The 23,393-nt window shown below is 41.2% G+C and overlaps 2 protein-coding genes and 1 long non-coding RNA gene across 3 annotated transcripts in view; 1 reads left to right on the forward strand and 2 right to left on the reverse strand.

The window, feature by feature from the left end:
- Positions 1-1,989: 1,989 nt before the first annotated feature.
- Positions 1,990-23,393, reverse strand: part of DNASE2B (deoxyribonuclease 2 beta) — a 31,621-nt gene continuing 10,217 nt past the window's right edge. The window contains exons 2-7 of the mRNA XM_068199923.1: positions 11,721-11,870; positions 7,865-8,042; positions 6,526-6,607; positions 5,366-5,527; positions 3,646-3,843; positions 1,990-3,088 (exon numbers count right to left, since the gene is read on the reverse strand). Of these exons, the coding sequence (XP_068056024.1) occupies positions 2,733-3,088; positions 3,646-3,843; positions 5,366-5,527; positions 6,526-6,607; positions 7,865-8,042; positions 11,721-11,870 (1,126 nt within the window). The 3' untranslated portion in view covers positions 1,990-2,732. The remainder of the gene's footprint in view (positions 3,089-3,645; positions 3,844-5,365; positions 5,528-6,525; positions 6,608-7,864; positions 8,043-11,720; positions 11,871-23,393) is intronic.
- Positions 12,905-20,121, forward strand: LOC137479470 (uricase-like). Its single transcript, XM_068199924.1, has 7 exons — positions 12,905-13,408; positions 14,168-14,284; positions 14,413-14,491; positions 17,664-17,850; positions 18,348-18,471; positions 18,799-18,882; positions 19,676-20,121. The coding sequence occupies exons 1-7, from the start codon at positions 12,905-12,907 to the stop codon at positions 19,811-19,813; spliced, it is 1,233 nt and encodes a 410-aa protein (XP_068056025.1). The 3' UTR covers positions 19,814-20,121.
- On the reverse strand, positions 13,313-17,701 carry LOC137479471 (uncharacterized). Its single transcript, XR_011002271.1, has 3 exons — positions 17,525-17,701; positions 14,393-14,536; positions 13,313-13,330 (listed from the first exon to the last, which is right to left on the reverse strand). It is a non-coding gene; the product is annotated as an uncharacterized lncRNA (long non-coding RNA).

Below are 23,393 nucleotides of genomic sequence, written 5' to 3' on the forward strand. Positions count from 1 at the left end.
ACACCACACACCCCCTTTTGCAGGAACCAGTCTGTCCAGTCAGAAGGGTCGCAGCGGGCAGCAGAGGCAGCACAGAGTCACTGGGACTGGCAGATATTTTTTGAGTGTTTGGTGTCTTAAAATAGAACAGCATATTTTAAATTTAAAAACCTTATTAATATATCTATAAAATAGGCAAAAAGTAAACATTTAACACAGGGCATGCTGTGAGGGCACATGAGGGTGAGTAAGTGGCTTATGGTCATGCATTTTTGAAGAAAGCCAAAGGCTTTTAGAGTTACAAACCCTTTAAAAATCTATACTGTTTATTTTGTTGATTATTGGCCTCTTTTGGGAAAGAAAGAGTCTGCCCATGTTTCATAACATGAAAATACGAGGATATGCAAATACAGAAGTTACACAACAAAAGCAAAACTGAATTAAAGCTGTTTACAGTCAAAAAATGAGAGAACCAGATCTGCAGCCTTTTTATTGCTACACCACTGAAATGAGTGTGTGCACAGCCAGGCTGCTGAGGTGCTTATAATGCTGTATGGTACAGCTGTTCCTCTGCATCTTCCCACTGCTCTTTATGCCTCCTCAGTTACAGCTAAAATGGAGGCAACCAGTCTTGGGTATAATGAAAGAGGAATGTTTAAGTAGTCTTGTAAAACATTATGACAGCTATTAATCGACCAAGTAATTAAGTACAGCAATCAGCACTTATTTCAAGTGATGCAGTGGTGACTTCTGGCCTGGGGAGCAGGAGGCTGGCAACACTGCTGTGACAACCAGTGGCACAGAGACTCTTTGCTATTGAACCCTGTGACTGAGTATTTGAAAATACTACAAGAAATACAGGTTGTTACACAGATCCAGGTGCTCTGTGACACACATGGTGAGCTTGCCAGCACTGTCTCCAGCAGAGGATTTCTTGCCAGTCCTATGCACTGAAGCTGTGCTTACACAAAGCTGTGGGCAAGATACAAGAGCTCAGACAGGCAGGTTAGGTCAGTGTCTGCCCTGAAAAGATAGGCAAGAGAAATTAATTTGGTCTTGGCTTATCTAAGCGATGCCCTACCATGCCATGGCGCCGTGTTCTGTGTCACTGGCAATTTTCACTGCCATAAGAGGTGCTGCTGCTTGACCACAGCTAGCTAAACAAGAAGTAAATATGTAAAACAGTTTGACAGGCATCAGAGAAAGAACATTATCAAATAAATTATTTATCGAATGTTATTGGGTCATATGGAGGGAAAATAAAATTTAAAAATTCTTGCAGAATACCTAAGCAACAAAACTATTTTCATTGAGCCATGAGACTCAAGCTATGAGCTACCTTCAATCCAGACTGGCTAATTATGAAACCTATTCCTGTACAATGCCCTTCGTTATGGAGGCCACATAGATTATTTCTATCTCTTCAAGAAATATGCACAAGTGTTTTCTGAAATTATATAGTTTGACACTTTTTACACTTCATTGTTTGGCTGATTGTTCAGGGTGAAAAGGGCAAGAAATCTTTGGCAACCTCTTGTGGTTGTGGGGTATTTCTTTATACCTACTTCTGTGGAGGATCAGTGGTGGGGACTACAAACACAGCAAGCAGAAATATCAGTGGGACAGCCAGATCTTCAGACTGAAGTTTATATTAGCAATTCAGAAAAAATAAAGACAGAAACATATAAATAGGAACATATTAAACACAAGTACACTGTTAAAATCTGAACACAAGAAAGTATTGGGATTTTGCAAATCAGCTTTTTCTTTATAGCAAGACCATGCAAACTTCAGGTCCTAAGCCTGAGACTGGAGATATTAAAAATTTCAGCCACATTTATTGTAATGTGAAAATGTAGGTTAAATAATATCTTTCTTCAAATACATTCTTTTCATAATATTTTTTCCTCATTGTTGCAATTTTTCCTTTGGCAGCTATAAAACATTGTAACTAACCACAAATAACTATACAGATGGAAGAGGAAGAATGTAAAAGACCATTGTTGCTCCTTGTTTTGTTTATTCATATTTTGGACATGTTTATTTGTTTATAAAATTGCTGTACATTAATAAAAGCACTAGAAATATTCCCAAGCTATTGATTACAGATAATTTAAAGATTATTTAAAGTTCATTAATTCTCTAAAAAGGAATCATGTAAAAATGAGGCCTTCATGTCCTCAGATCTACTCGTCTCCCTGTCTGGATCTAATTTTCTCAGCTCTTTTATGGATTCAGCCCAAGCTGAGCAGAAATGCTGTGATTTATCTCAACAGTGTCAGAAATCCAGGGCAATTTTGAACTATTTGAAGGTACTTATCCCTTGCTACCTGCCCAGTGCTGACAGCCCCGCTCATGAGAGAGGTTTCTGTTGTCCCTCCCATCCCAGGTTCATCTCCACTCCCAAGGTACCCAGGGATGCCCATGCAGGGTGTTCACAGAGATGTGCTTTGGTGCAGCCCCGTGCAGCAGCGTCCCTCCCATCCCATCCCATCCCATCCCATCGGGGATGGTGACAGGAGCCAGGGAGCAGAGCAGGGCCCAGCACACACCCCCTGAGGGCCCCACACCACAGGAAAACAGCTGCCCTTCACCTGCACAGCACCTGCTCCTACAGCTAACAAGGGGATGGGCTAGCGCATCTGGAAACTCACAGCCTCTAGCTTGTCAGAGTGAAAATACAGTTCAGAGAGAGAGACATTTCTTACACTTCCCATGTAAAAAGGGCTGTGCTGGTTGGGAGGAATGGTTTGTTACAGCTCTCTGGGAGCAGAAGTGCAGCTTTCATACTGGATTACCAAATGCCTGAAGGCTTTGTAGATCTGTTCATTCTGGGTACAGATGAACCCACCACTTCTCCAAGCTTGCTCAGCAGCACGGTTCAAGTCCCCAATGCATGTCCACTGATCTTTGTATTTCCTTGAAACAGCCCATTTGGAATGATCATTAATGGAATGAAAGGTGGAGTTCAATGGTGTCCCTATTATGTTTATGTTGTAGACGTGGTAGTCAAGAGAGCAATTTGAGTAAAGTTTTTCGCCAGAACGCTGCCAGGATTCAGCCAACAAATCAGTCTTCAGTTCCTGAGCCATCCAGGCCACATAGATATCTGTGGAATAACACAGGGTGTGGGCAATCAGTGTTTCATGTTCCTTCATTTAAGAACAGACTGAAAAGCATAATCTAAATTATGCTAGTTTCATTGTAATGCATGAAGTTGGCCAGAGGGAATTTTGTCCTCTCCCCTTATTTTGACTTTTCCAGGAGTTCATTTCTATTTTTTCTCCTTCTAGAAAACCTGTTACAAACAAACAGCAGGAAAAAAGGGAAAGGGCAAAAAAACTGCAAGTCCTCTTCACAAGAAAAAAACCCCAGATGATTCAACCCCCCTATTTCTTCTTTGTTGTTACTGTTGGATAATGGAACATAATTTTCCTGAAAATCTAATTGCTGAATACCTTAGGATGGACCAGACAGCTTTTTACTTTGTGGGGCTGAGAGAACATTAGAATGGGACAGCACGCCTTACCCTCTGTTACATTTATTTCTAAAGCTGAACTTCTTTTTTCCCCCTCAGAGAGAATATGAATTTTAAAATAATTTATTAATTCATATTTTAAGAATTAATTGAGAATGTGTCATATGGAGAGCAAAAGGTTCTCTTACCATCTATGAACAAGTGTGACTTTGCAAAGTGGAGAAAGGTTTCCCCATGAGCTGACTGGAGCTTGGAGAGGTGGTACAAGGGGACTGAGGGCAGCCTGGACTTTGCACAGAGTTTCTGGAGATTTGGGAGATCAGCTTGGAAGATGTCAGGGATGGAACAGCTGTAGATTCCTGGATTATAAATCAGCATCTGTTGGTCTGAGAAAAACCCACAGAAATGAACACAAGCAGAATTAAAATGGGTTAAAGAAAAGCAACCAAGAGAGCAAAGTTCTGTCTTGGACAGAAAACCTAAATCCTTCTTAATCTTCACAGCGTATCTCCTGGATGAGTTAAGTGTCAAAGTGTCTTATTTTAGCAACCAAGAATTTGTGTATTGCTTTGTATTCTGACTGGCCCTGCAGCACAAAGGCGGCTGCGAGAGTTCACTCAGGCTTTCCACTTACACCTCATTATTCCTAGCAGAACTGTTAACTGGTGGTTTTGGTCCACTGCCACTTCCACCCATGCTCATCTTCAAGCCTCTCTGCAGCCATGGAGCACTCAGACATCACGTGTAAATCCAAACCTGTTTGTATTTACAGTTTCCAGTCAGTTACAGCTGCCAAGCCAAATGCAAACAGAGGAGCTGCCAAAGGGTCTAGTCTGGTTTTAGGGAGAACAGAACTTGACTTTTAGCATCTGGCTTGAATTTGCAGAAGAAATCTCCTTTTCTGAACAGTGCACAGCTCAACTGTAGAAGTCTTTGCCATGGATAGCATAAACAGCTAGGGAACAAATGGGCTCATTTTAGGTGAGTTCATGGAAGACCAGTCCATCAGAAACATTCCAGTCTTTCTGGCTCAGGAAACCCCTGAATCACAGATTAGCAGAAGCTGGGAGGATGAGGCAGGAACAGCATTAGCATATGCATCTCATTTTTTGTCCTCTTCTGCTAAACAAATGCATAGATGTGTTTCCACAAACAGGAACTTGGGTTAGATAGCTCTGAGCAGTGGCCAGCCTAGCAATTTGCACAGCATGTGTCATTCATTAATTTGATTTAAGGTTTGTAAGTGAGAGAAGAGTGAAAAAATAATGTGAAAAGACTGAGGAACATGCCAATATGACTTCTTGTGATTTCTTTCAATAGTCCCACTTCATGATACCAGTATCAGTTATCACTGCCAGATAGTTCTGAACCTTGCAGCTATATTTTGTTAGGTTTTGGGTTTTTTTTATATATTTAGTATCGGCAATTTCTGTGGCAAAGAAATACCTGGGAAAATTCTAGGTGATATTTATTCCATACTTATATTTCTGATGAGTCAAGGCTACTACTCCAGCTCAAGCAGTGGTTGCCTTACATTTTTAGAACTGCAGATGACTGTTGCTGACTGAGCTATTACTGTTAAAGGTGATTAATCATCCTGTTTTGTATTTCCAAAGCATTTTGTTTGCATGGACTGAGTTTACTCTTGATATGCACTTGTGACTATTATTATCCTGATACTCCCCACAGGGAGATGAAAATGGAGTGGAAGAGTGAATTTCCCACATTCACACAGGAAATCATTGGATAAACACAACTGAAGCCAAGAATGCTCTTTCCAGGCCCCACTTGGTTTCCCAATGTCACAAAAAAGGCCAAGAACAAGGATTTTTTGAGGTGAAACCTCAAGGAAAGCAATCAGAGAGGCGTGGTGGGACAAAGGCTTTCTAAGGGAGAAGCTTTTCATACCTATTTCTGTGAACTGATCATATTTGAAGGTTATACAGATAGCTGTCTGTCCAAAGGACTCCCCAGTAGAAGGATATCCGTAACCATCCTCAGGGATGGGAGGGAACAGGGGCACACTGTGAATCACCCAGAAGCCTTGTGATTTATCCAAAAGCAGAAATCCTGTCAAAATAAAAGTTACTGCAAATAAATAAAGGAGAAAAAAAACCCTGAGAGGATAGACCTGTGCCCTACTTTGGTTTTGCTGCTGCAGATACCACATTTCAATGTGTTAATGTCTACATTAAGCTGTTCTAGAGTAGATTAATAAACCATAGGAGACACTAATTTTGTATTAAAATTGCATCAGTACTTTCCTGCATATCTCAAACTGTCATCATGTTTTATTTGAAAAAAAAAATCCTTTCACATCCCCTTCCTGTGCTCAAATTTTGTCCTCAAGAGTTCCAACAATTTAGTGGTTGTGACCCTCTCTCCATTGCTCATCTTTCTTCACTTCAAATATTCACTGGGTAAGGGAAACAGATCCTGTCAACACCGTTTCTTCTTTCCCAGACCAAATTGTCCCCCATGGGGAAGCAGCAGAGACAGGCTATGCTTCTCCCCTCCAGGGTGGATCATGGCTCCTGAGCTGTGCCCATTGCTGCAGCCTGAAAATACAGCCCTGCAAAATGTGCTCATTTCCACATCAGGCTGGGCAAACCCCATCTGCTTCCTCAGGGGAACATTTAAACTCCACTGAAGTTTACACTCATTTAAAGTCTCGATTTTCGGTAACTACATCCTACAGAGCTTCCATGATCTTGGCAGCAGTTTCTTGCCCCAGAAAGTTTGGAGGGGTTTCTGTTGAGGGAATGTTTCCCTTCACATCTTGTACTGTTTTGCCATCAGGCACAGGATGGTGCTAAAAGGATTTTATTAGTTTCAACTCTTGAAACAAAGAGTCCATAAACCCCAAGATCCTTCACACAGCACAGGCATAGCAAAACCAAAACAGAAGCTGCAGCATAGGTAACTATACAAAAACCACACACCATGCAAATCACTCTGCAGTTTTGCTTTGGGCAGGAATTTTAGATATGCAGATAGACAAACAGACAAGGAGATACTATCTGCAACTTTAGAAAGGAGAAAATAGTAGTTTGGGACTTTCCCTGTACCTTTGGTGTGTCCGTGTTTCGACCCTTTGGAGTCTGATTCAGGGATCTCATCGTTGTATATGGCATATGCAGTGGTGTTCCTCTGCAGGGAAACACACATTTCTGAAACATGACATTCAGTAAGAGGAAGGCATTTAAGCAAAAATCTGCTGGGAACAGAAGAAAGAATTCAGGATTCCTCTGTGTGAACATCACAAGCCTAATCCTGCTCCCAGTTCAGCTGACACAGTCTCCACAGACATTACAGCAAAATAAACCTGAAGATTCAGCGCTAGGGCCTCAGCTGACATGAAGTGGAAGCTCTCTCAATCACTGCAGTAGCCCTTTCCCAAGGGTTGAATATTGAATATGCCTGCTAAGCCAGTTTACATGGGTTTAGTGGGCACTTTCTTGCAAAGAAGTTCCACTCTCTGGTTTTTGTGCCTCTTTCTGATTTAGCAATCAGATCTGGTAAAAAATATTTTCTGAGTAAAAATGACAACTGTTGTTATTAAGGGCAAGCAATTAAAGCTTTTTTGCAAAATATTTGCATACGCCCGCACCTTTTTTCCCCTGAACAGAGAACTTCAAAGGAGTTGGGACATGCCTCTTCTCCAAAGTACTGTGAGTTTGTAAACAGTTTATTACAGCTGCACTAAGACCTGGGATTTGACAGGTTTCTGGACTGCCAACATTTGAGTGACTTTTGGGAGTCTCTTCTACATACAAATTAATTGCACCCAACCGCAAATCCACAGGAGAAACGCAAAGACACAAACAGACTCCCAACAATACTATATATATATGGGAAAAAATAATTACAGGGAAATCTTGTGATATTTTACAATCACTTCACACAAATATAAATGAGGTATCTGAGGGTGGGAGCAAAAAAGAAGGTCAACGAGCAGCATATCACTGCTGGAGCAGTCACAGTGATTTCAGGGGGACAATGAAAACCCAGATTTGATTTGAGTCAGAGTATGAAACACATGCATATAGGAGGGCTTAGGACAAGTGTCTGTAACAATTACCATTGACCTTGGTTTGAATTTACAACTTCAGATGTTGCTCAACATGAATTGCAGAAAAGAAGCCAAAGGGAGAATGTATGAACACTCTTTTTTTCATGGACAATACTCTAACTATATGAAAAGCTTGACTAGAAATCAGAAGTTTGAGGATTATCCCTAATTGTAGCCAGAACTGCAAATAATCTGCCCAGCTGTCAAGGTGCTCCTCCCCTATGTTTTAGCAGATCCATCGGTCAGGCTTACCTTATATGCTTATTTTGGCTGCTTTCATGTCATCTGCATATAATATCAAGTAACCACACTAAGAAAAACGAAATGTCACTTGCCTTAGATTCATATGTCTCATACAGCTGCTGCAGTGTTTGGCCCAGAGCACCCTGTGTCATGTTGATGAGGTATTTACCAAGCTGCCACTGTGGAGCCAGGGCATCCATGTACAGGTATTCCAGTCCCAGCAAGGGAATCTGTCCTTTGGCATGTTTTGGCAGCTTGTAAAGAGCAAACCTGCAAGAGTGAAGAGCAATTTTTTTTTTTATCACCACCCTGTTTGAATGTGTAAATGAGTATCTCCTTCCATGAGAAAAAGAAGGGTGAATCCAGGAATGCCTGGGCTGGAGAGGGAGCAGTTTGGACATCTCAGCCTCAAAACAATGACCCAGCCCAGGAACCAGCTGCAGTTTGGCAGCACAGTCCCTGCTGCAGACAAATTTGTTCTGCTTCTTAGCAAGCAAGGGAGGCTGATTCAGCACCAAACTCCTGTTGCTGTGGCCAGACTGCTGTTGGTACCCCTGAAGAATCTGAGGTAGCCTTGGCTGAATCCATGAAATCCCTATTGCTCCTGGTTCTGGTAAAGAACCTCAGGTCCCAAACCCAGTCTAACATTCCCCCCAGGTCAAACAATTTCTATGTTATATAAATATGGTTTTATATGAAATAGATAAAATTAGGTATTGAAATAAAAATGCATTATATTATGTTTATATGTATCACAATCACAAAATAAGTATAAAGCAAAGTGATAAAATGTAGTTCCAGTCATACTTTCCATAACAGACTTGCACTCTGGTGAACTGTTGCAGACTGGAAATTTTCAAACCATTAGCCAGGAATACAAATCTCTTCAAAACTGTGAAGTACTCAATATTGTCAGTAAATGGCTCAGTTCATACTAAGGTTCCTGATAAAGTAAACAGGTTTTCCCAGTGTGCAAGTCCATGGGATTAATCACAATGTAATTAACTCAGCCACTTTCTCTGAGGGCTCTAATTGAGTAATTTTCTATTAATGTCAACAGTAAGGACTGAGTGGCATTATTTTCAATCTAAACTGTTCAACAAAAATGCAGCCTGTGCTTAACCCCTCAAGTATATCAGGAGGAGTAAACCTTGCTCAGGTGACTTACAGGCTCAAGCTGGTCACAAAAGACATCTCTAAACACAGGTAAGAAGTGGCAGGAAAACATTTTGCTAGAGAAGAACATTTAATCCATGAGAAATGTACATGTATAGGCAGAAGAAAAACACACACCAGTGGTGATCCTGGTAATCCACCTGCATTGCCACTGACTGAATGATTTCTTCAAAGTATCTCAGGAGAAATAATTTCTGATGACAGATCACAGAGAAGAAAGTGATTTATATAACTAGGCTGGGGAGAGTGGTCTGTGCCTATACATGCACCAGGAGTCATAACAATCCCTTCATTTGAAATAAAGATTTGAAATGAAGATTTTGAAAGGAGAGGAATAGCAGTAGTTATAGTACTGATCCAGGAATTAGTAGATAAAGCCTTTCCAAACTACTTTGAAACCTACTGAAAGATTTATGCTCTGGAAGTATTTACAGCCTTGCATCTGACAAACCCACCTTAGCAGATATGCTCACAAAATGCTAGCCATTGAGCTATCAGGAAATTGCCTGCTAATTCCCAGTAGATACATGCTTTGGCTCTTTCCAGAAAGCCAGCTGAGTGTATTACCAATAAAAGTTATATAAAATCTTTGGTGCTGTTTGTGAACAGGAAATTTCTCAAGAACTTAGGCATTTGTGGGAGCAGAGTAAAAGTTATTTTCCTGAGAACCAAGAAAGAGCAAATCCGCTTAAACCGGATTAACACTGTCACATTGTTTGCTCCTGACTGAACACAAACTACAAGCAAGAATCACATCTTTACTTCTTCCCTTCCTCCCTACCCCCTCAAAAAAAAGCCCAAACAAACAACGTGCAGGGTGGCTTCAGCCCTTGACTCAGCATTTCTCAGAAAGCATAGTTCTGGCTTTTATTTGCAGGGAAGACTTCCCACAGAATACAGGGAGTTTAGATGAATAAAGGAACGACTCTGCCCTCCTCAGAGAGCCGATCCTACGCCTATTTGCTTGGGTGGCCCCTGTGGGAGGTGCAGCGAGGACTGTGGGACGAGATCCCGAGAGAAATGGAAACACAGGAGAGATTTCTGGCCGCCCAGGTACTGCGTGCAGGGAGGAGCTGCCAGCCCAGCTGGGGAGCACAGATGGGATTAGGTCAGACAAAGCAAGTGACCCCTCTGGTTCAGTGGCAAATGAAAGGGTGTGTGAATACTGAATAGTTATGGAATACTGCAGGATGAAACCACTGCATAGCATGAACACACACAAACCTGCTGCTAACTGAAAATAACGCAGTGTTGTTTGTTTAAAAGGACATTGACGTCTTCTCTTTAAGAGGAGGCTCATCTCAGCAGTTTCAGTTCCGCTTCTCCTGTCAGCTTCATAGCAACCAAATCCAGAATCCAAAGGCTGACTCTTCTCAGTAAACCAGAATGACCCCAGCAGACAGGAAAATTTCTCTTCTTTTGATCAGGGCATATTGAAAAGGTAATCCCCCTGTCCTACCTGCTAAAATTGTGAAAGGGAACATGATTTTGCCTGTGCAGACCCACAAGTTCCCTCCTGGAGCAGGCCCCACATCACTGGCATTGACATAGAGGCACAGGTAAATTACTCCTAGCCCCAGCCTTCAAAGAATTTCTCAGAAAATTTTAATACAAAAATTGTCTTCATCTAAGAAATTGACAGTTTGTATATATATTGGTCTGTGGGTTTTGTTTTGTTTTTGTTTGTTTGGGTTTTCGTGTTCATTAATAAAATATCTCATACCTTAAGTTTCTAGGTAGCTGCACCAACTAAGAGTCTGATTCCTGAAAGAATGACATTATCCAGAAGGGCTTTGGCAAAGGTGACAAGCCACAGGGATGGATTAGACCCTCATGCATTTGATGCCATGCCAACAGAGAGCAAAGCCAGCTTTGTGCTCCTGCCTGTGGTGTGAGGAGCACCTGCCTTCCCTGCAATTAGCTCTGAGTGCAAGGAAAGGGATCCGCCTACTTGCTTAGCCCTTGTATCCAAACTAATCGTTGTTCACAAGAAAAACATTTTTCTTTTGAAATTGGTTGATATTTATGTTCAGGAATCACTTTTTAAAGGGCCCTCATTTCACTTTTAAAATCTGGGCCGGATATTATGCAATTGTACTTTGCATCTTTTCATCTTGAAAGCTCATTAATCCAATTAATCATTTAATACCCAAAGTTGGGCTCGCTGCCGGCAGCGGGATGGCACGGGCGGTACCGTGACGGCAGCTGCGGGCACGGAGCGACTTCTGCTCCAGCCACAGGCACAGGCGGCTGGGCCACGCTGCTGCCGCCAGCCCGGGCGGCTCAGCCTCCGCCGCCCTCAGCGCCCCTCAGCAAGGGGCCGAGCCCCACGGTGCTGCTCAGAACCAGCCGAAGGGACTCGCGGGCGCCCTCCCCGCCCGGTGGTTCCCGGGCCAGCCGAGCCGTGCGCTGGAGCCCGGGCCCGGCCGTGGCCCCGGGGCTGCCGCTGGCGAGCGCAGCCTTGGCACCCCAACACAGCTTACGCTCCCTTTGATCATGAGACGCGAACGCTGTGTAAAACCGCGATTATTTGATTGTTCTGCAGTTAGTCATGATGCAGCACGGTGGTTGATTCAGGGAAATGAAATCAGATTTCAGTAACTTATCCTAGGTTTTTCAAACGCAGCATTCCGCCACTACTCTCATGCCAACAGCGCTGAACCAGCGATTGCCTTTGCATTGCTTCTCGGTGACCCACCCACTTCCCGCGGTTTAATCTCAATGTAATTATTTACTCTCCCAGCGTTTCTCTCCCGCGCGGTATTTACTCACCAATCCACCGTGTCCCCGTCTTCATTCCTGCAGGAAAGCTCAGCAGCCCACAGGGGCACAGAGGAGAGAAGTAAGAGCAGAGCAGGGTGGCACGAAGCAGATCCCGCAGGCATTTTGGTTTCCCGGCTGCGCAGGGCCAGCCCCGAGTGGCTCTAAAAGGAGAAGTTGTGCTGCGAGAGCTCTCAGCTCCTGCCCACGGAGCAGGGAGCACACCCCGGGACGGCACAGCCGGCCTGGGAAAGCGGGTTCCACTGCACGGACGGCCATGGCCAGCGGGGCAAGGGCTCCTGGGAGCCGCCGGAAAATGCTCGCGATTTCTTTGGGCAACAAAATGACAGCTGACAAGTTATGGTTTTGATAAAAACCAGAAAAAAAATTTTGGCTATTTAGAATATTCATGATATTCTGCTTAAAAAAAGCTCCAACCTGCAGATACCGAAACCCTTTTTGTTTTCTTTTCAGTTCTCCATGACTGCCGTACAAATTTTTCACAACTATCTGAAAAAAAACCTGGTGTTCAGACAAGCAAAACATCATTTCCCCCTCACTACTTCTCCGCCCAGCCCTTGCCCCGCGTTCGCAGAAAGGGCTCCCGGTCAGCGCCGCACCCCGCCCGAGGCACTGGGCACCTTCAGTCACCCCTGGGGATTGAGCCCGTAGGGACTGAGCCGGAGAAACGCTCTGATCTCTGAACCAAATGAATTTACTTACAGTTAGCTAAAGCTTTCTTCAACTATTTTTAAAGTGCATTAACATTTCTCTTAAGAACAAACATGTCTGAATTAAGCGATTTCACATCTGATAATCTTTTAGCAACTCACACATAAAAAGCTTAAATTTATATTCTGGAGTGGAAAATGCTCTTTCTCTATTCTCATTATGTCTACATGAAAAGGGGCTGATTTACATTAAAAGTTGTTGATATGGAGTATGGAATATTTCAGCCTCATGGAAAGTCTCATGCAATGAGCTCTGGATGTTTTAGCACAACAGAAATCCTCACAACCTTTGCAGAATTTTGTCACCTTGCTAGTACAGCCTCTCCAACACTGTAAGAGATGTGTAAATGGGGTGTGTTCGACAGAAGCAGGGTAAAACTTAATAATAGGGCTTAATGCAAACAAAACCAATGATCCCAGAGAAGAGACTCAGTGAAGGTCTATACAGTCAGGACTAACCCACAGATGACAAATGAGAGACTAGTTCACTGTGACTCCTGTTCTATAATCTGTCCCCCAGAAAATTTTAAAATTTTATCACAGCTGCTACTAATACAACAACAGTCTCCTAAAGCATCTTTTCTTCCCATCAAGACTCTGCAATTTATAATGAAAATATTCTCATTATCACAGGTAACTACAAAAATAAAGGCCATAAACCCTGTTTATGTTTCACTGACATTGTGGCATGACAGCATAACTCAGGCCTCCACTGCATTTCTTTACTACTGGTACGCGCTTTCTTTGCAGATCAAGGACCTTGAAGTCCTCAACTGTGAATATGGCAAGAATTCAATTAAGTTCCTTCGCCTCCATAGAGAGGGAAAGAAGCATTTCGTTAAAGAAGTGGAAGTGTGTACGCATCTCCGGCTGACTTCTCCTCAGGAGTACCTGGAAGGAAACAATTCTCTTGTGATACCTACAGACACCATAAAGAATATTGTCCTTGTGTTGGCCAAAAAAAATGGGGTATTTTTTTTTTATTTTTTAACTAGCCTTGCTGTTTCTTACAACTTCATTTGGAAGTTTTGGTTATACTAACTTTTTATTTTCAATTTGCATATCAGATCAGTACCAAAGTGATTTTCAGTGATTTTAGTTTTTCTCCTCCATGGCTTGTCCTGTGAACTCTTTCTTAGTTTTCCAAAGCCTTTTTTTTCTCAAGAGCTAGCACTGTTTTTTTGTGGATGTGTCATACAAAAGCCATTTTTTTTTAAATTTAACAGCCCATAATCCCACATTATTCCTATACAGTATTTTTAAACAGGTTTCTAAGTATGATACTCCTCTTAATTCTCTGTGCTCTTACTGCCATCAATTTCATGTATCATAATGATAATCTGTAGCACTAAATTTCTCCATAACGAAATCCCATCTTTATCCTGTAAAACTTAATTAGAATATCACCATATCAATCAGAATAATTGTGTAAATTATTATTTCAGCATTATATCCTCAAAGCATAAGACTCCTGCAGCAGTTTCTGTCAGTCCAAGGACTGCAGCTCACCGTACCACAGAATAGAAGATTTTTGACACAACTGTAGCTGCTATTTGCAGCATATGCTGCAAGCTGGTCAAATGACTGGGCAGAGTGAGCCAAGCTAGATATAAAAGAAATGTGTTTTTAAACACTCTGATTCTTCCCAAATACTTACAACAACCAGAAAAACCTACTTTTGTACATGAGGTAATTGCTTCTTTCTAATAATACTGTTTGCTGCCTTAGATCTCAAGTTTAGAACAATTTGCTATAGATATCTGCAATCACTTCATGACAACATTTTGCCAAGTGGTGTACGTCAAAACCTACGTTCAAGAAGTACCATGGCAACGTCTGCATGAGGTATCTAAAATACTAATACATTCCATTTGTTTATGCTGTAGTCATTCCTCACTCTCTTAGCTCCTGTTTTCAAATTAACATAATAATATTTATGGCACTTTTACTTACATGTCTGCTCTAAATTGCAGGATGGTGTTCCCCACATCCACTCATTCATATGTGTTCCTGATGGGATCCGCTTTTGTGAAGCCGAGCAGTGCCGGAATGGTGAGAAAAGAATTGGCAGCGTCCCCTGCTTCTCTGTAAATATTTCTGCCAATGGGAGATGAAGATGGCTTTAGAGATAGCCACGGGTGTTACAGGGCTTAGGGCACAGCCAAACTACTCCAGAGGTCTAAACCAAAGAATATTTTTATAGTGTAATTTTGAAGTTCTTGATATCTGAGACATGGCTGAAGAACTGACGTAGCTCACATTTGTATGTATAGCCCAAACATGGAATAGTTACAACAGCACATCCAGCAGAACTGTTACATCTTGCCACAGGATTTAACAGCCTTCTGAGAACAGGCTTTTCTCTTTTATACTTTATACTTATACCTTATACTACAACATGCAGGCTCCTATGATCCTTACGTGATACCAAACTGTTGCAGGCTAATTGCCTTGTTTGCAGTAATTTTCAAACTCCTCTCAAGATGCCCTGATTTTATTTCTAAGAAAATAACTCATTGCTGCAAGCCAGACTAGCTTGAACATGGTGAGCACTCTGCTCTATATGTGAACCATTTTTCACATGAAAATACTTCAGAGTGTGCTCAGTGTTTTTGCACACCACACATAAACGAAGCAGTATTTGGATTGACCAAGAGTTTTGTGATACTTAAAAGACAGGCTTTCAAGTTCAGCTGTCTGTCCATGAATTGCCATTCCAAAGGGAGTGTAAAAATTTTCTCTACTTGCTGTAGTTCACAACAAAAGCCCAAGTTCAGTCTCACTGTGGTGGTGTTTTGTTTACCACATCTCACGGATTACTGGGAACCAAGTTGAGGCCACTGTATCATTTCACATAATGGCTTTAGAGGGTTTAGGCATGAATTCAGTACCTATCTATACTACATTAAAGTAACTTAGAACTACTTCCCATCCTATCCAGAACCAGTGGCAAGACCAGTTTCACCTGCAGACAGGACACAAGTTTTGAAAGGTGCATCTGAGCACTGTTCCTGTGTTCCTGCTGAAAGAACACAGAAAGCCTGTACAAGTCTCCAGTGCCTCTTGGCCTCATCTTTTTTAATGTTTCTGGTATTGTTAACTGCTGTACTTTTGGCAGCCTCAATAGTATTGACTGTATTTTCTGGAAAACATTAAAAAAGACACCTGAATTTAAAAAAAAAAAAAAAAAAACAAACCCAACTAAAAGAGTCTATACTTTTTTGAAAAGCTGCTGCTCTTAATGTAGATTGTATTCAATTTTTCATCATCATGAAAATTTAACAAGCAATTCTGCAACTTCAGATTCTACACAAAGAGAAAGCTTTTATGGCTTACTGAAGAAACCACCTTTCCTTCTGAGATGTCCCTTCATGTAGCCCTTTAGTTGTTTCCTTAGAATTCCCTGTCTAGGTGAACAATAACCAAAGTGAAGATTTTCAAATCACTTTTATTTTTCTTCTAAGAGAATGTTCTCTATATTTAGCATCCTCCTATGCACCTATCATCCAGACATGGGAGTTAATTTCTCAGTTAATCCTATTGTTTAACAATTTTCTTATAATGAAAAAAAAAAGAAAAACCCTAGTGAGGTTTAATAGAATTATGTTTTGCCATTGTATCAGCTGATAAAAGGCTCAGAGTTTTTTGGAAACTCAAAACATTGTAAGTAACTTAACAGAATTAAAATTTGTCAGCTGAAGACAGCACAAGCACAAAGCCTCCTGAAAGCACAGCACGAGCTGTTCACCTTGGAAACTTTCCCTGGGTGCTGTCTCCTTTGGAGCGAGTTTCAGGTTGATTGCTGCACAACCAGCCAGCCTTTCAGTCAACCTTTTGTTGCAAGGAGCTCTTTCAAATAAGGCTGTTTGAATATAAGATAAATATCTCTCCAGGTTCACTGATAGTACCTGCACTACATTAATACCTGTGTGTCACAGTCTTAAACCCAAGTAATGAATTATTCAAGATCTGTACAAACCCCAGAATATCCTGTCCAGGGTCAGTCTCTTCTTCAGATTTTTTTACAGCTTTAGTAAATAACAGGGGGACATAGGCAAAATTGTAGATACACCTCCTTAGACTCATTCAAAAACAATAATGAATGTAAACAAGAAAAGAAATAGATAAGATACAGTGTCAATAATATCCAGTCACAGAGCAGTTTAAAAACATCCAATCCTCTAAATAACCACGCAATATAGAAATGCCTACCACAGTAGAATTATTTCCAGTGTAAATTCCTTCAAAGACATAATTTAAAGACAAAATTTGTCAGTCTTCCAAATTCAAGGCAGGATTACTATGCACTTGACATATTCAAGGATGCATTTTGAACTAGCTAGTGTGAGCACCAAGAGCAGCATAAAACCAGCACCTTGGGCTTCAGCCCCTGACTGTCTGCACAGGCTCTGAATAAGCCTGCATGCCATGAAGTTTCTCTTTTCTGAATAAACTTTTTTGGCAGCTCTGGTCAGTGAAATTTTCAGCTACCATCTTAGTGTGCTCTGAATGACTGCTTGAAATTGAAATAGCTGCTGTTCAAAAGGTGTCAGCAGAAAAAAATTCAGGTCACAACTGCTTGGTGTTTAGACGACAATGATCCACCCATGCAGCAGTGATCCTCGACAGCTCGTTTTATAAATAGTGGCTAAGAGCAAAGCCACTGACAGTTTGAACCTGTGGGTGGCATCTGTATCAGTGCCAGTTCTTGTTCATTAGCTGAACTGCAGGGATTTGCATTGGCTCCTGGCTCTCATTCTCAGAGATGCAAAACTCCCAATAGGATGGGTATCTAAAGCAAATTACTGACTGAGGCTCTGTCTTTATACAGAGAATTTTTACATTTGTCTGTGTTCTTGGAAAAGGCCCCACACCTCTTGCTGTGCATCACAGCACTGGTAGCCTATTTCATTTCCCTTTAGAGCCATTCCTAAATTGACATCTGCATGAGCCAACCCAACACATCCCAGTTCCAAGTGAGATAAAAAAGTCTATCCTCAGTTTTCCTTAACTGCAGATCACTTGATGGGATTCTCCATTTTCTAGATTGAGCCTGACTTCAGTAGTTTCTGTCTTGTTTCTTACCTTTCTGCCAATATCAGTGTGCAGAAAGTTATTGTCTGCTTTCTGGCTCTGGAGCTGTCAATGGAAGTGTGCAACAATCCAAAGGTTTCCTTCTTTATATGAAAAGACGCTCATATTTTCTTGTAATTTTCAATCACAGGTCCTCTGATTGTATTTGCTGGAATTAAGGACCTGAAACTTATGAAGACAACACAGTCTGGATTTGAAGGCTTCTATAAGAATGAACACACCACGCTTCCTGAAAGGCATGACAGGATTCTTTGTGGAGAGCTCTTCTGCAAATGGTCATACGGCGAATGCAAGGATTTTGACTTTGACTGCATATGGTATGTGTGATATCAAGTAATATTAATTTCCCAATCTATACTCACAAAGTCCCTCTATACAAGACAGAAGGTCTAAGGGCCAGATCCACAGCTGCTGTGCACCAGCCACTCACAGGTCTCAGTGGCAACACTAAGCTCTTGTTATGAGGGATGAGAGGCATGTCTTAGGGGTACTTCTCTCTCTAAGGGTACATCATTAAACAGGATTCAAACAAACAGTTCAGTGTTCAGTACAGAACACTTCAGGAGAATCAAATAACTAATCTGTTAAATAGTTTTAACAAAACATATTTGTGAATTATATATCTGGCAGGGGTGGGGAGAGGAAACAGAATTTGGGTGAAAGGACAAATTGTTCTTCCATAAAATCCCATGGGCTATATATTTGTCAGAAAATACATGCAAAATATAAACAAAAACCACCCCACAGCAGAGCATTACAGATCTAAGCAGAGACAGCTGATACAAGGTTGTGTAAGAACTTGTGTTACCTCTAGGAAGAAAATCCGTGAGTGTATCCTTGAAGCCTTTGCCGGACCACCTGACTGTGGGGAATATTCACCCTCTTACCAGAAAACTATCAACTGTATCCAGATGCTTGTCCTTTCCAGAGTGCCACAGGTATCTTCTTTCCTCCTAATGATGTTTTACTTCAACAATAGTGAATGTTAATTGCACCACTGAGAAGACCAACATAAGACTGTTATTTCCTCTGTCAGTTCTAAGACTGGAAGCTCCCCAGCTGGGAACACAATGGGGGAGAACATCACTCAGTTCTTGGCAGCACTTGAATAAAAGTGAAAGGTGTACACATGTTCACTAGATCACCTTTGATCAACTGTACTGCGGGGGTGGCATTACTCTTTTTTACACAGAGTGAAAAGCCTGCCGGGCTGTTGACTGAAAAGGTGCCCTAATTCATTGTCTCATCCGTTTTCATGGTTTCAGGTACAGGTCATAGAAGTCGTCTTGAACAACACTTTTTATAATGTTGTAGACATGAAGAATCTAGGCCTGACCAATGACAAAGAAGTAAGTAAATGCTTCAAATACAACTTGACTGCCCTCTTTACAAATACTCTGCCTCAAAGCATAGCAGCAGTTCTACATAAAACAGAGTTAAAGCAACCAAACTTTCTCCCAGTCCCAGTAAAAACTCCACATTACCTCTAAAAAAGGCTTAAACTGATTACAAAAGGAGGAAAAATAATTGCCTTCTTGTGTTATTGATAAAAGCTAAAGGTCAAGTGGAATATTCTGGACATCAAAAGGATCTGTAACAGAGACTGTCTCTGAAAAATTCTTCCTGTTTTGTCCACTGAATTTGACTCTCAATTATAATGTCAACCTGTGCATTTTACCCAAGCAGAATGCACTGTGGCATCCCAGATTGGTCCAACAGTGGATGAGGTACAAGCCTGGGATCAGGCAGAGGGCAAGAGGTAGGAGGTGAGATGTATTTGCTCCTCCCTCCACAGCTGCTCTAGCTGCCAGCTAGGTCCAGCTGAAAGTCTGCTATGTTACGCTCACATGAAGGAGAAAAATTGGGCTATTCCATTGACATGAATGGTCTATAGTCTGTTTATGCTCCAGTCTCCCTCCAAACTCTTGTGATTCTGCTACTGTGCTCTCCTATTCTTTCCCTCCTTCAGGTAAACATTACAGATCCACTTTTACTTGTGATAATGTCAGCATCTACCACTGATGTTCATAAGAGACAGAAAGGGTCTGGGCATGATTTTATTAAGGAGGTGAATAGCCAGATTTTCTGCTGGCATCTCCCTGTCTCAAACATAACCTTTGTGTTTGTGCTCATCTCCCTCAGGTTTTGATACCAGTGGAAGCTCCTTATGGCTCCTGTACTTGCACACTTGGCCGGAAGAATTTTTTTCAAGCACAAGGCCACATGCTGAGAGATGAGAGGAAATGTCAATTTGGAGTGGCAGCTGCCCAGGGAAACTAAACCTCTTGGCTCTACTCAACCTTCCTGATAAATTTAATAGCATGGCTTTCCTATCAATGTTTACTCCTTATTGTCCTCTTCCATTGCTGACTACTTTTCCCTCTATGAACTCCTGAACATGGGATTTATGAAGGACCCTCAGGAAATCAGAAATCAAAGTCTGTCCCTGAATTTCAGTGCAATTTGCAGACTGAAGTGCCCTAAGCTCTTTGGAAAATCTCAGCTGGAAACATTAGAATAAATTAATTTTTAAACTAGCTATTCCCAGACCTTTTAATGAAACAATTAATTTGATGTCTGTAATATGTTTTTGACATGTAAAATCAGGAAATCTCTATATTCTCTTTATTTATATTTCTTCAGTAAAATGAATATACAGGCATAAGACCTCCTATTTCATTGACATAACCTGTCATGACCCCTTGATCCACACTGATTTACAGAGCTGAGGTTCTGACCCAGTGATTGAACAGGGAATCAGTCAGAAACAGGATTTCTTTAAGGAGGAAATGAGAAACAGAAAGAAGAAAAAAAGAAAAAAAAAACCAAACCATCTCTCGTATCTCCTTTGTGGTGTGAATAGTTACAGCTGTTGACTACTTTCTCTGCATGTATTCTGACTGAATGACTGCTTCTGCTACTCATCAGACTATAGTTACTATAGTACTTTTGCATTAATCACTGAGGTGATTTGAGGGTTTGGGCTATCTCTGTCAGCTTAATTAAATAGTTTTCTTTAGTCGAATAATCTTATCATGACTTCTGAGCAGGCAGGAGTCAACCTACGTAGTCCTATTACATTTGGGAGGGGTAGGGAGACTAGACAGACAGATAATGCATATTTTACTTTAGTTACCCCAGGTGATAGCTTTGAACATTAAGATAAAACAATACAGTCAATGATTCTCATCTCACAAACTGTGGCTACCACATGTGCAACAAGAATCCTGCTCAGCTTCCAACAGCTTCTAACCCTTTCTCTCGTTTTATCTGAGTGTCATTTTCACAGACTCCATATGACAGAGTACAAATCTAATGGGAAGTGCCCAAAGTAACCTCTAAAAACTGCAGTTAAAGTTTTTTTTGTGCCTCCTGAGTTTGGCAGATATGCAGCACTGCTCTGGGTACAATTATTAAATTCATAGGCACCAAAAATGGGGGAGATGTCCTGCTTTGTTTGACATTTTGATGTGCTTTGCAAGACAGAAACTTGCCTTGATGAGCAGGGCATAACAGATACAAGAGAAGAACACTCCACCAGCCTGAGCTAGCCCCTGAAAAACAGGAAAAATGACACCATGGAGTGAGGCTGTCCCAGCTATGATGGTCTCTGGTCACCAGCCAATTCTGAAAGCTTTATTTACAACACTTGTAGCTTTTCCTGGGGACGTTCTTGCTTACCTTCTTAGATTGGGTTGTATTGTACTTGCAGGCTTATGTCTTGCTACTTCTGTCACTTCTAGGTGCTTTTAATTTATTAATGTATCTTTTAAAGGCAAATAAAGAGCAACATCAAAAAACAAACTAGCTTTTGACTATTTACTACTTATATATAAATGTGAACATTGTAAGTAAAAGAACTATTTTAATTCATCCAATTTCACCTCAAAAAGTGACCAATCTTCCAAAAGACACTTCACTACCAATAGATGAAAAATAATCTTACAGAACATTTCAGCATTTACCTCTTTCTGAAACAAAGCAGATCTTCACAACTAACTTCCTTTCTACCTCATAAGAAATTTATTGCATTAGGCACAAGGTTTCTTTAATTACTGTTTGTGCTTCATTTGTGGCCCTGCAAAGTAGTGGTGGACTAACCTCCATGGCAGAATGAGGACAGAATGAGCAGTGAGCAATTGTTTACTGAGCCTTTCCTGTGGTAACAAGCACACACATACACTCGTTCAGTGTGGTTTGTATAAACCCCCACAGACAGGCAGACATTCACTGTTTTTGCAGCATCTCAGTGCAGCTCCATGCAGCACTGCAATCCTGAGTCACTCACGTGGGCAGACTGCTTCTAAAGAAAGTACTTAGGCAATCGGAAGCAGCCCCAATGTCCCATATGGCAACAAGATTAAGGTAACAGAGGCATAAATCATTCTTGAAAACGTGAGGTAGCCAGACTCACTTGGGCCTGAAATCTGACCAAATTCCCATTGGCTTAATTAGATTCAGTCTCTATGATGGACTTGCATTAATTTCATTGAGACAGATGTTTTTTTTAGTTCTTGTCCTAAGGAGCTATTCAAGTTGCTTACTGTGTTTTACTCAGAAGCAGCTGCAATGCTTTGCTGATGCCATCACACTTGATGAAAATGAGCAGCAGCTAGCAGGCTGTAAAATTGCTGTTTAAAATACAACTTCTTGCTGATAACATGAACCTTGCTGGTCCTGGGCTACATCCCAGTAGTTCATAGGGGATGAAGTCTCCTACCAAGAAATAGTGTATTTCAAGTGTACAAACACATTATCTTTTTAGTCTTTGATTCTTTCCCATCCTGTTTCAGTTCAATTCTGATAACTGCCCAGGACAGCCCAACACAGCCTGCCTCATCTGCTCATCATGCTCCACGCACGACCAGTGTCACACAGATAAAATGTACCAGCTAAACTCATCAGCCAGTATCTAAGACAGAGAGCAGATGTCACTGTCAGGGTCAGGACAAGTCATCTGTCTTCCCTGACTGTATTATTCTATATATATTGCTACATGCTTTCCAATATACATTTAAACCTGCCAGTTTTTATTAACTATTACAGCTACTTCTTTTTTCTTCCTTCAAGTTGTCTATTTCCTTTCTTATTTTAACCTTACTTTTATCAAGAGTACATAATCCTGACCCTAAATTAAGCTGAGCTACTTAAAGCGACCAAAAAACTGTTTCTGGCTAAAAATCTCAAAATAAATACTTCTGAATTTAGAATTCCGCTATTTTTATATATACAGCAGCCAACCATATCCCTCCTGGAAAGTACACAGTTGTATCTAGAAAGGAAACATATGAAATGTTTCCAGTTACTGGATCAAAAATGCCAACTCACATGTCAGCTATAATATAAAATGTTTTCTGAGAGCTTCACCATTCATAGCAGCCTGAGAAAGACACACACAAGTACCTGAGTGCATGCATGCACACACACACGTGTATAAAATATGTGTATATATTGCACTTACTAGATTAGCTGATGTATGATTCATCTATGGCAATCACATCAGAAAAAAACATGATCTGGGGTTAGCTGTTACTAAAACAAAAAAACAACCCAGATAATACTGGAGAGACTCAAAATTAGATAAATGAGGGGGTAAAGAAACCTTTGATTCAGAGGGGAATACAACAAAAACCAGAGTGCCTGAGTACAGTGGAGGGCTTCTGCCACTTCTGAAATGTGGCATTAGGAATGAACTTCTATATTACATCTGACTAAAAAAGACAAGAGTTCAAGCTTTAATGACCTCATACTCCTGCAATGTTTTCAAATCCTCTAGACACACATATTTCCAGGTAGGAAAGCCCAAGCAACCTGGCGTGTGTTATTTGTGCAGAAAGGAGGAGGAAATTTGAAGAGTGTC

The sequence above is a fragment of the Anomalospiza imberbis genome, chromosome 9 (genome assembly GCF_031753505.1).
Source record: "Anomalospiza imberbis isolate Cuckoo-Finch-1a 21T00152 chromosome 9, ASM3175350v1, whole genome shotgun sequence".
In the NCBI taxonomy this organism is placed as follows: Eukaryota; Metazoa; Chordata; class Aves; order Passeriformes; family Viduidae; genus Anomalospiza; species Anomalospiza imberbis.

What these genes read in the sequence shown, in the direction of transcription:
- LOC137479470 (XM_068199924.1), top strand. Translation starts at nt 12,905, where the DNA reads ATGACAAATGAGAGACTAGTTCACTGTGACTCCTGTTCTATAATCTGT. An exon ending in TGTTGGCCAAAAAAAATGGG is followed by an intron (nt 13,409 to 14,167) that starts GTATTTTTTTTT and finishes TTGCTGCCTTAG; the next exon opens with ATCTCAAGTTTAGAACAATT. An exon ending in TTTGACTTTGACTGCATATG is followed by an intron (nt 17,851 to 18,347) that starts GTATGTGTGATA and finishes TGTTACCTCTAG; the next exon opens with GAAGAAAATCCGTGAGTGTA.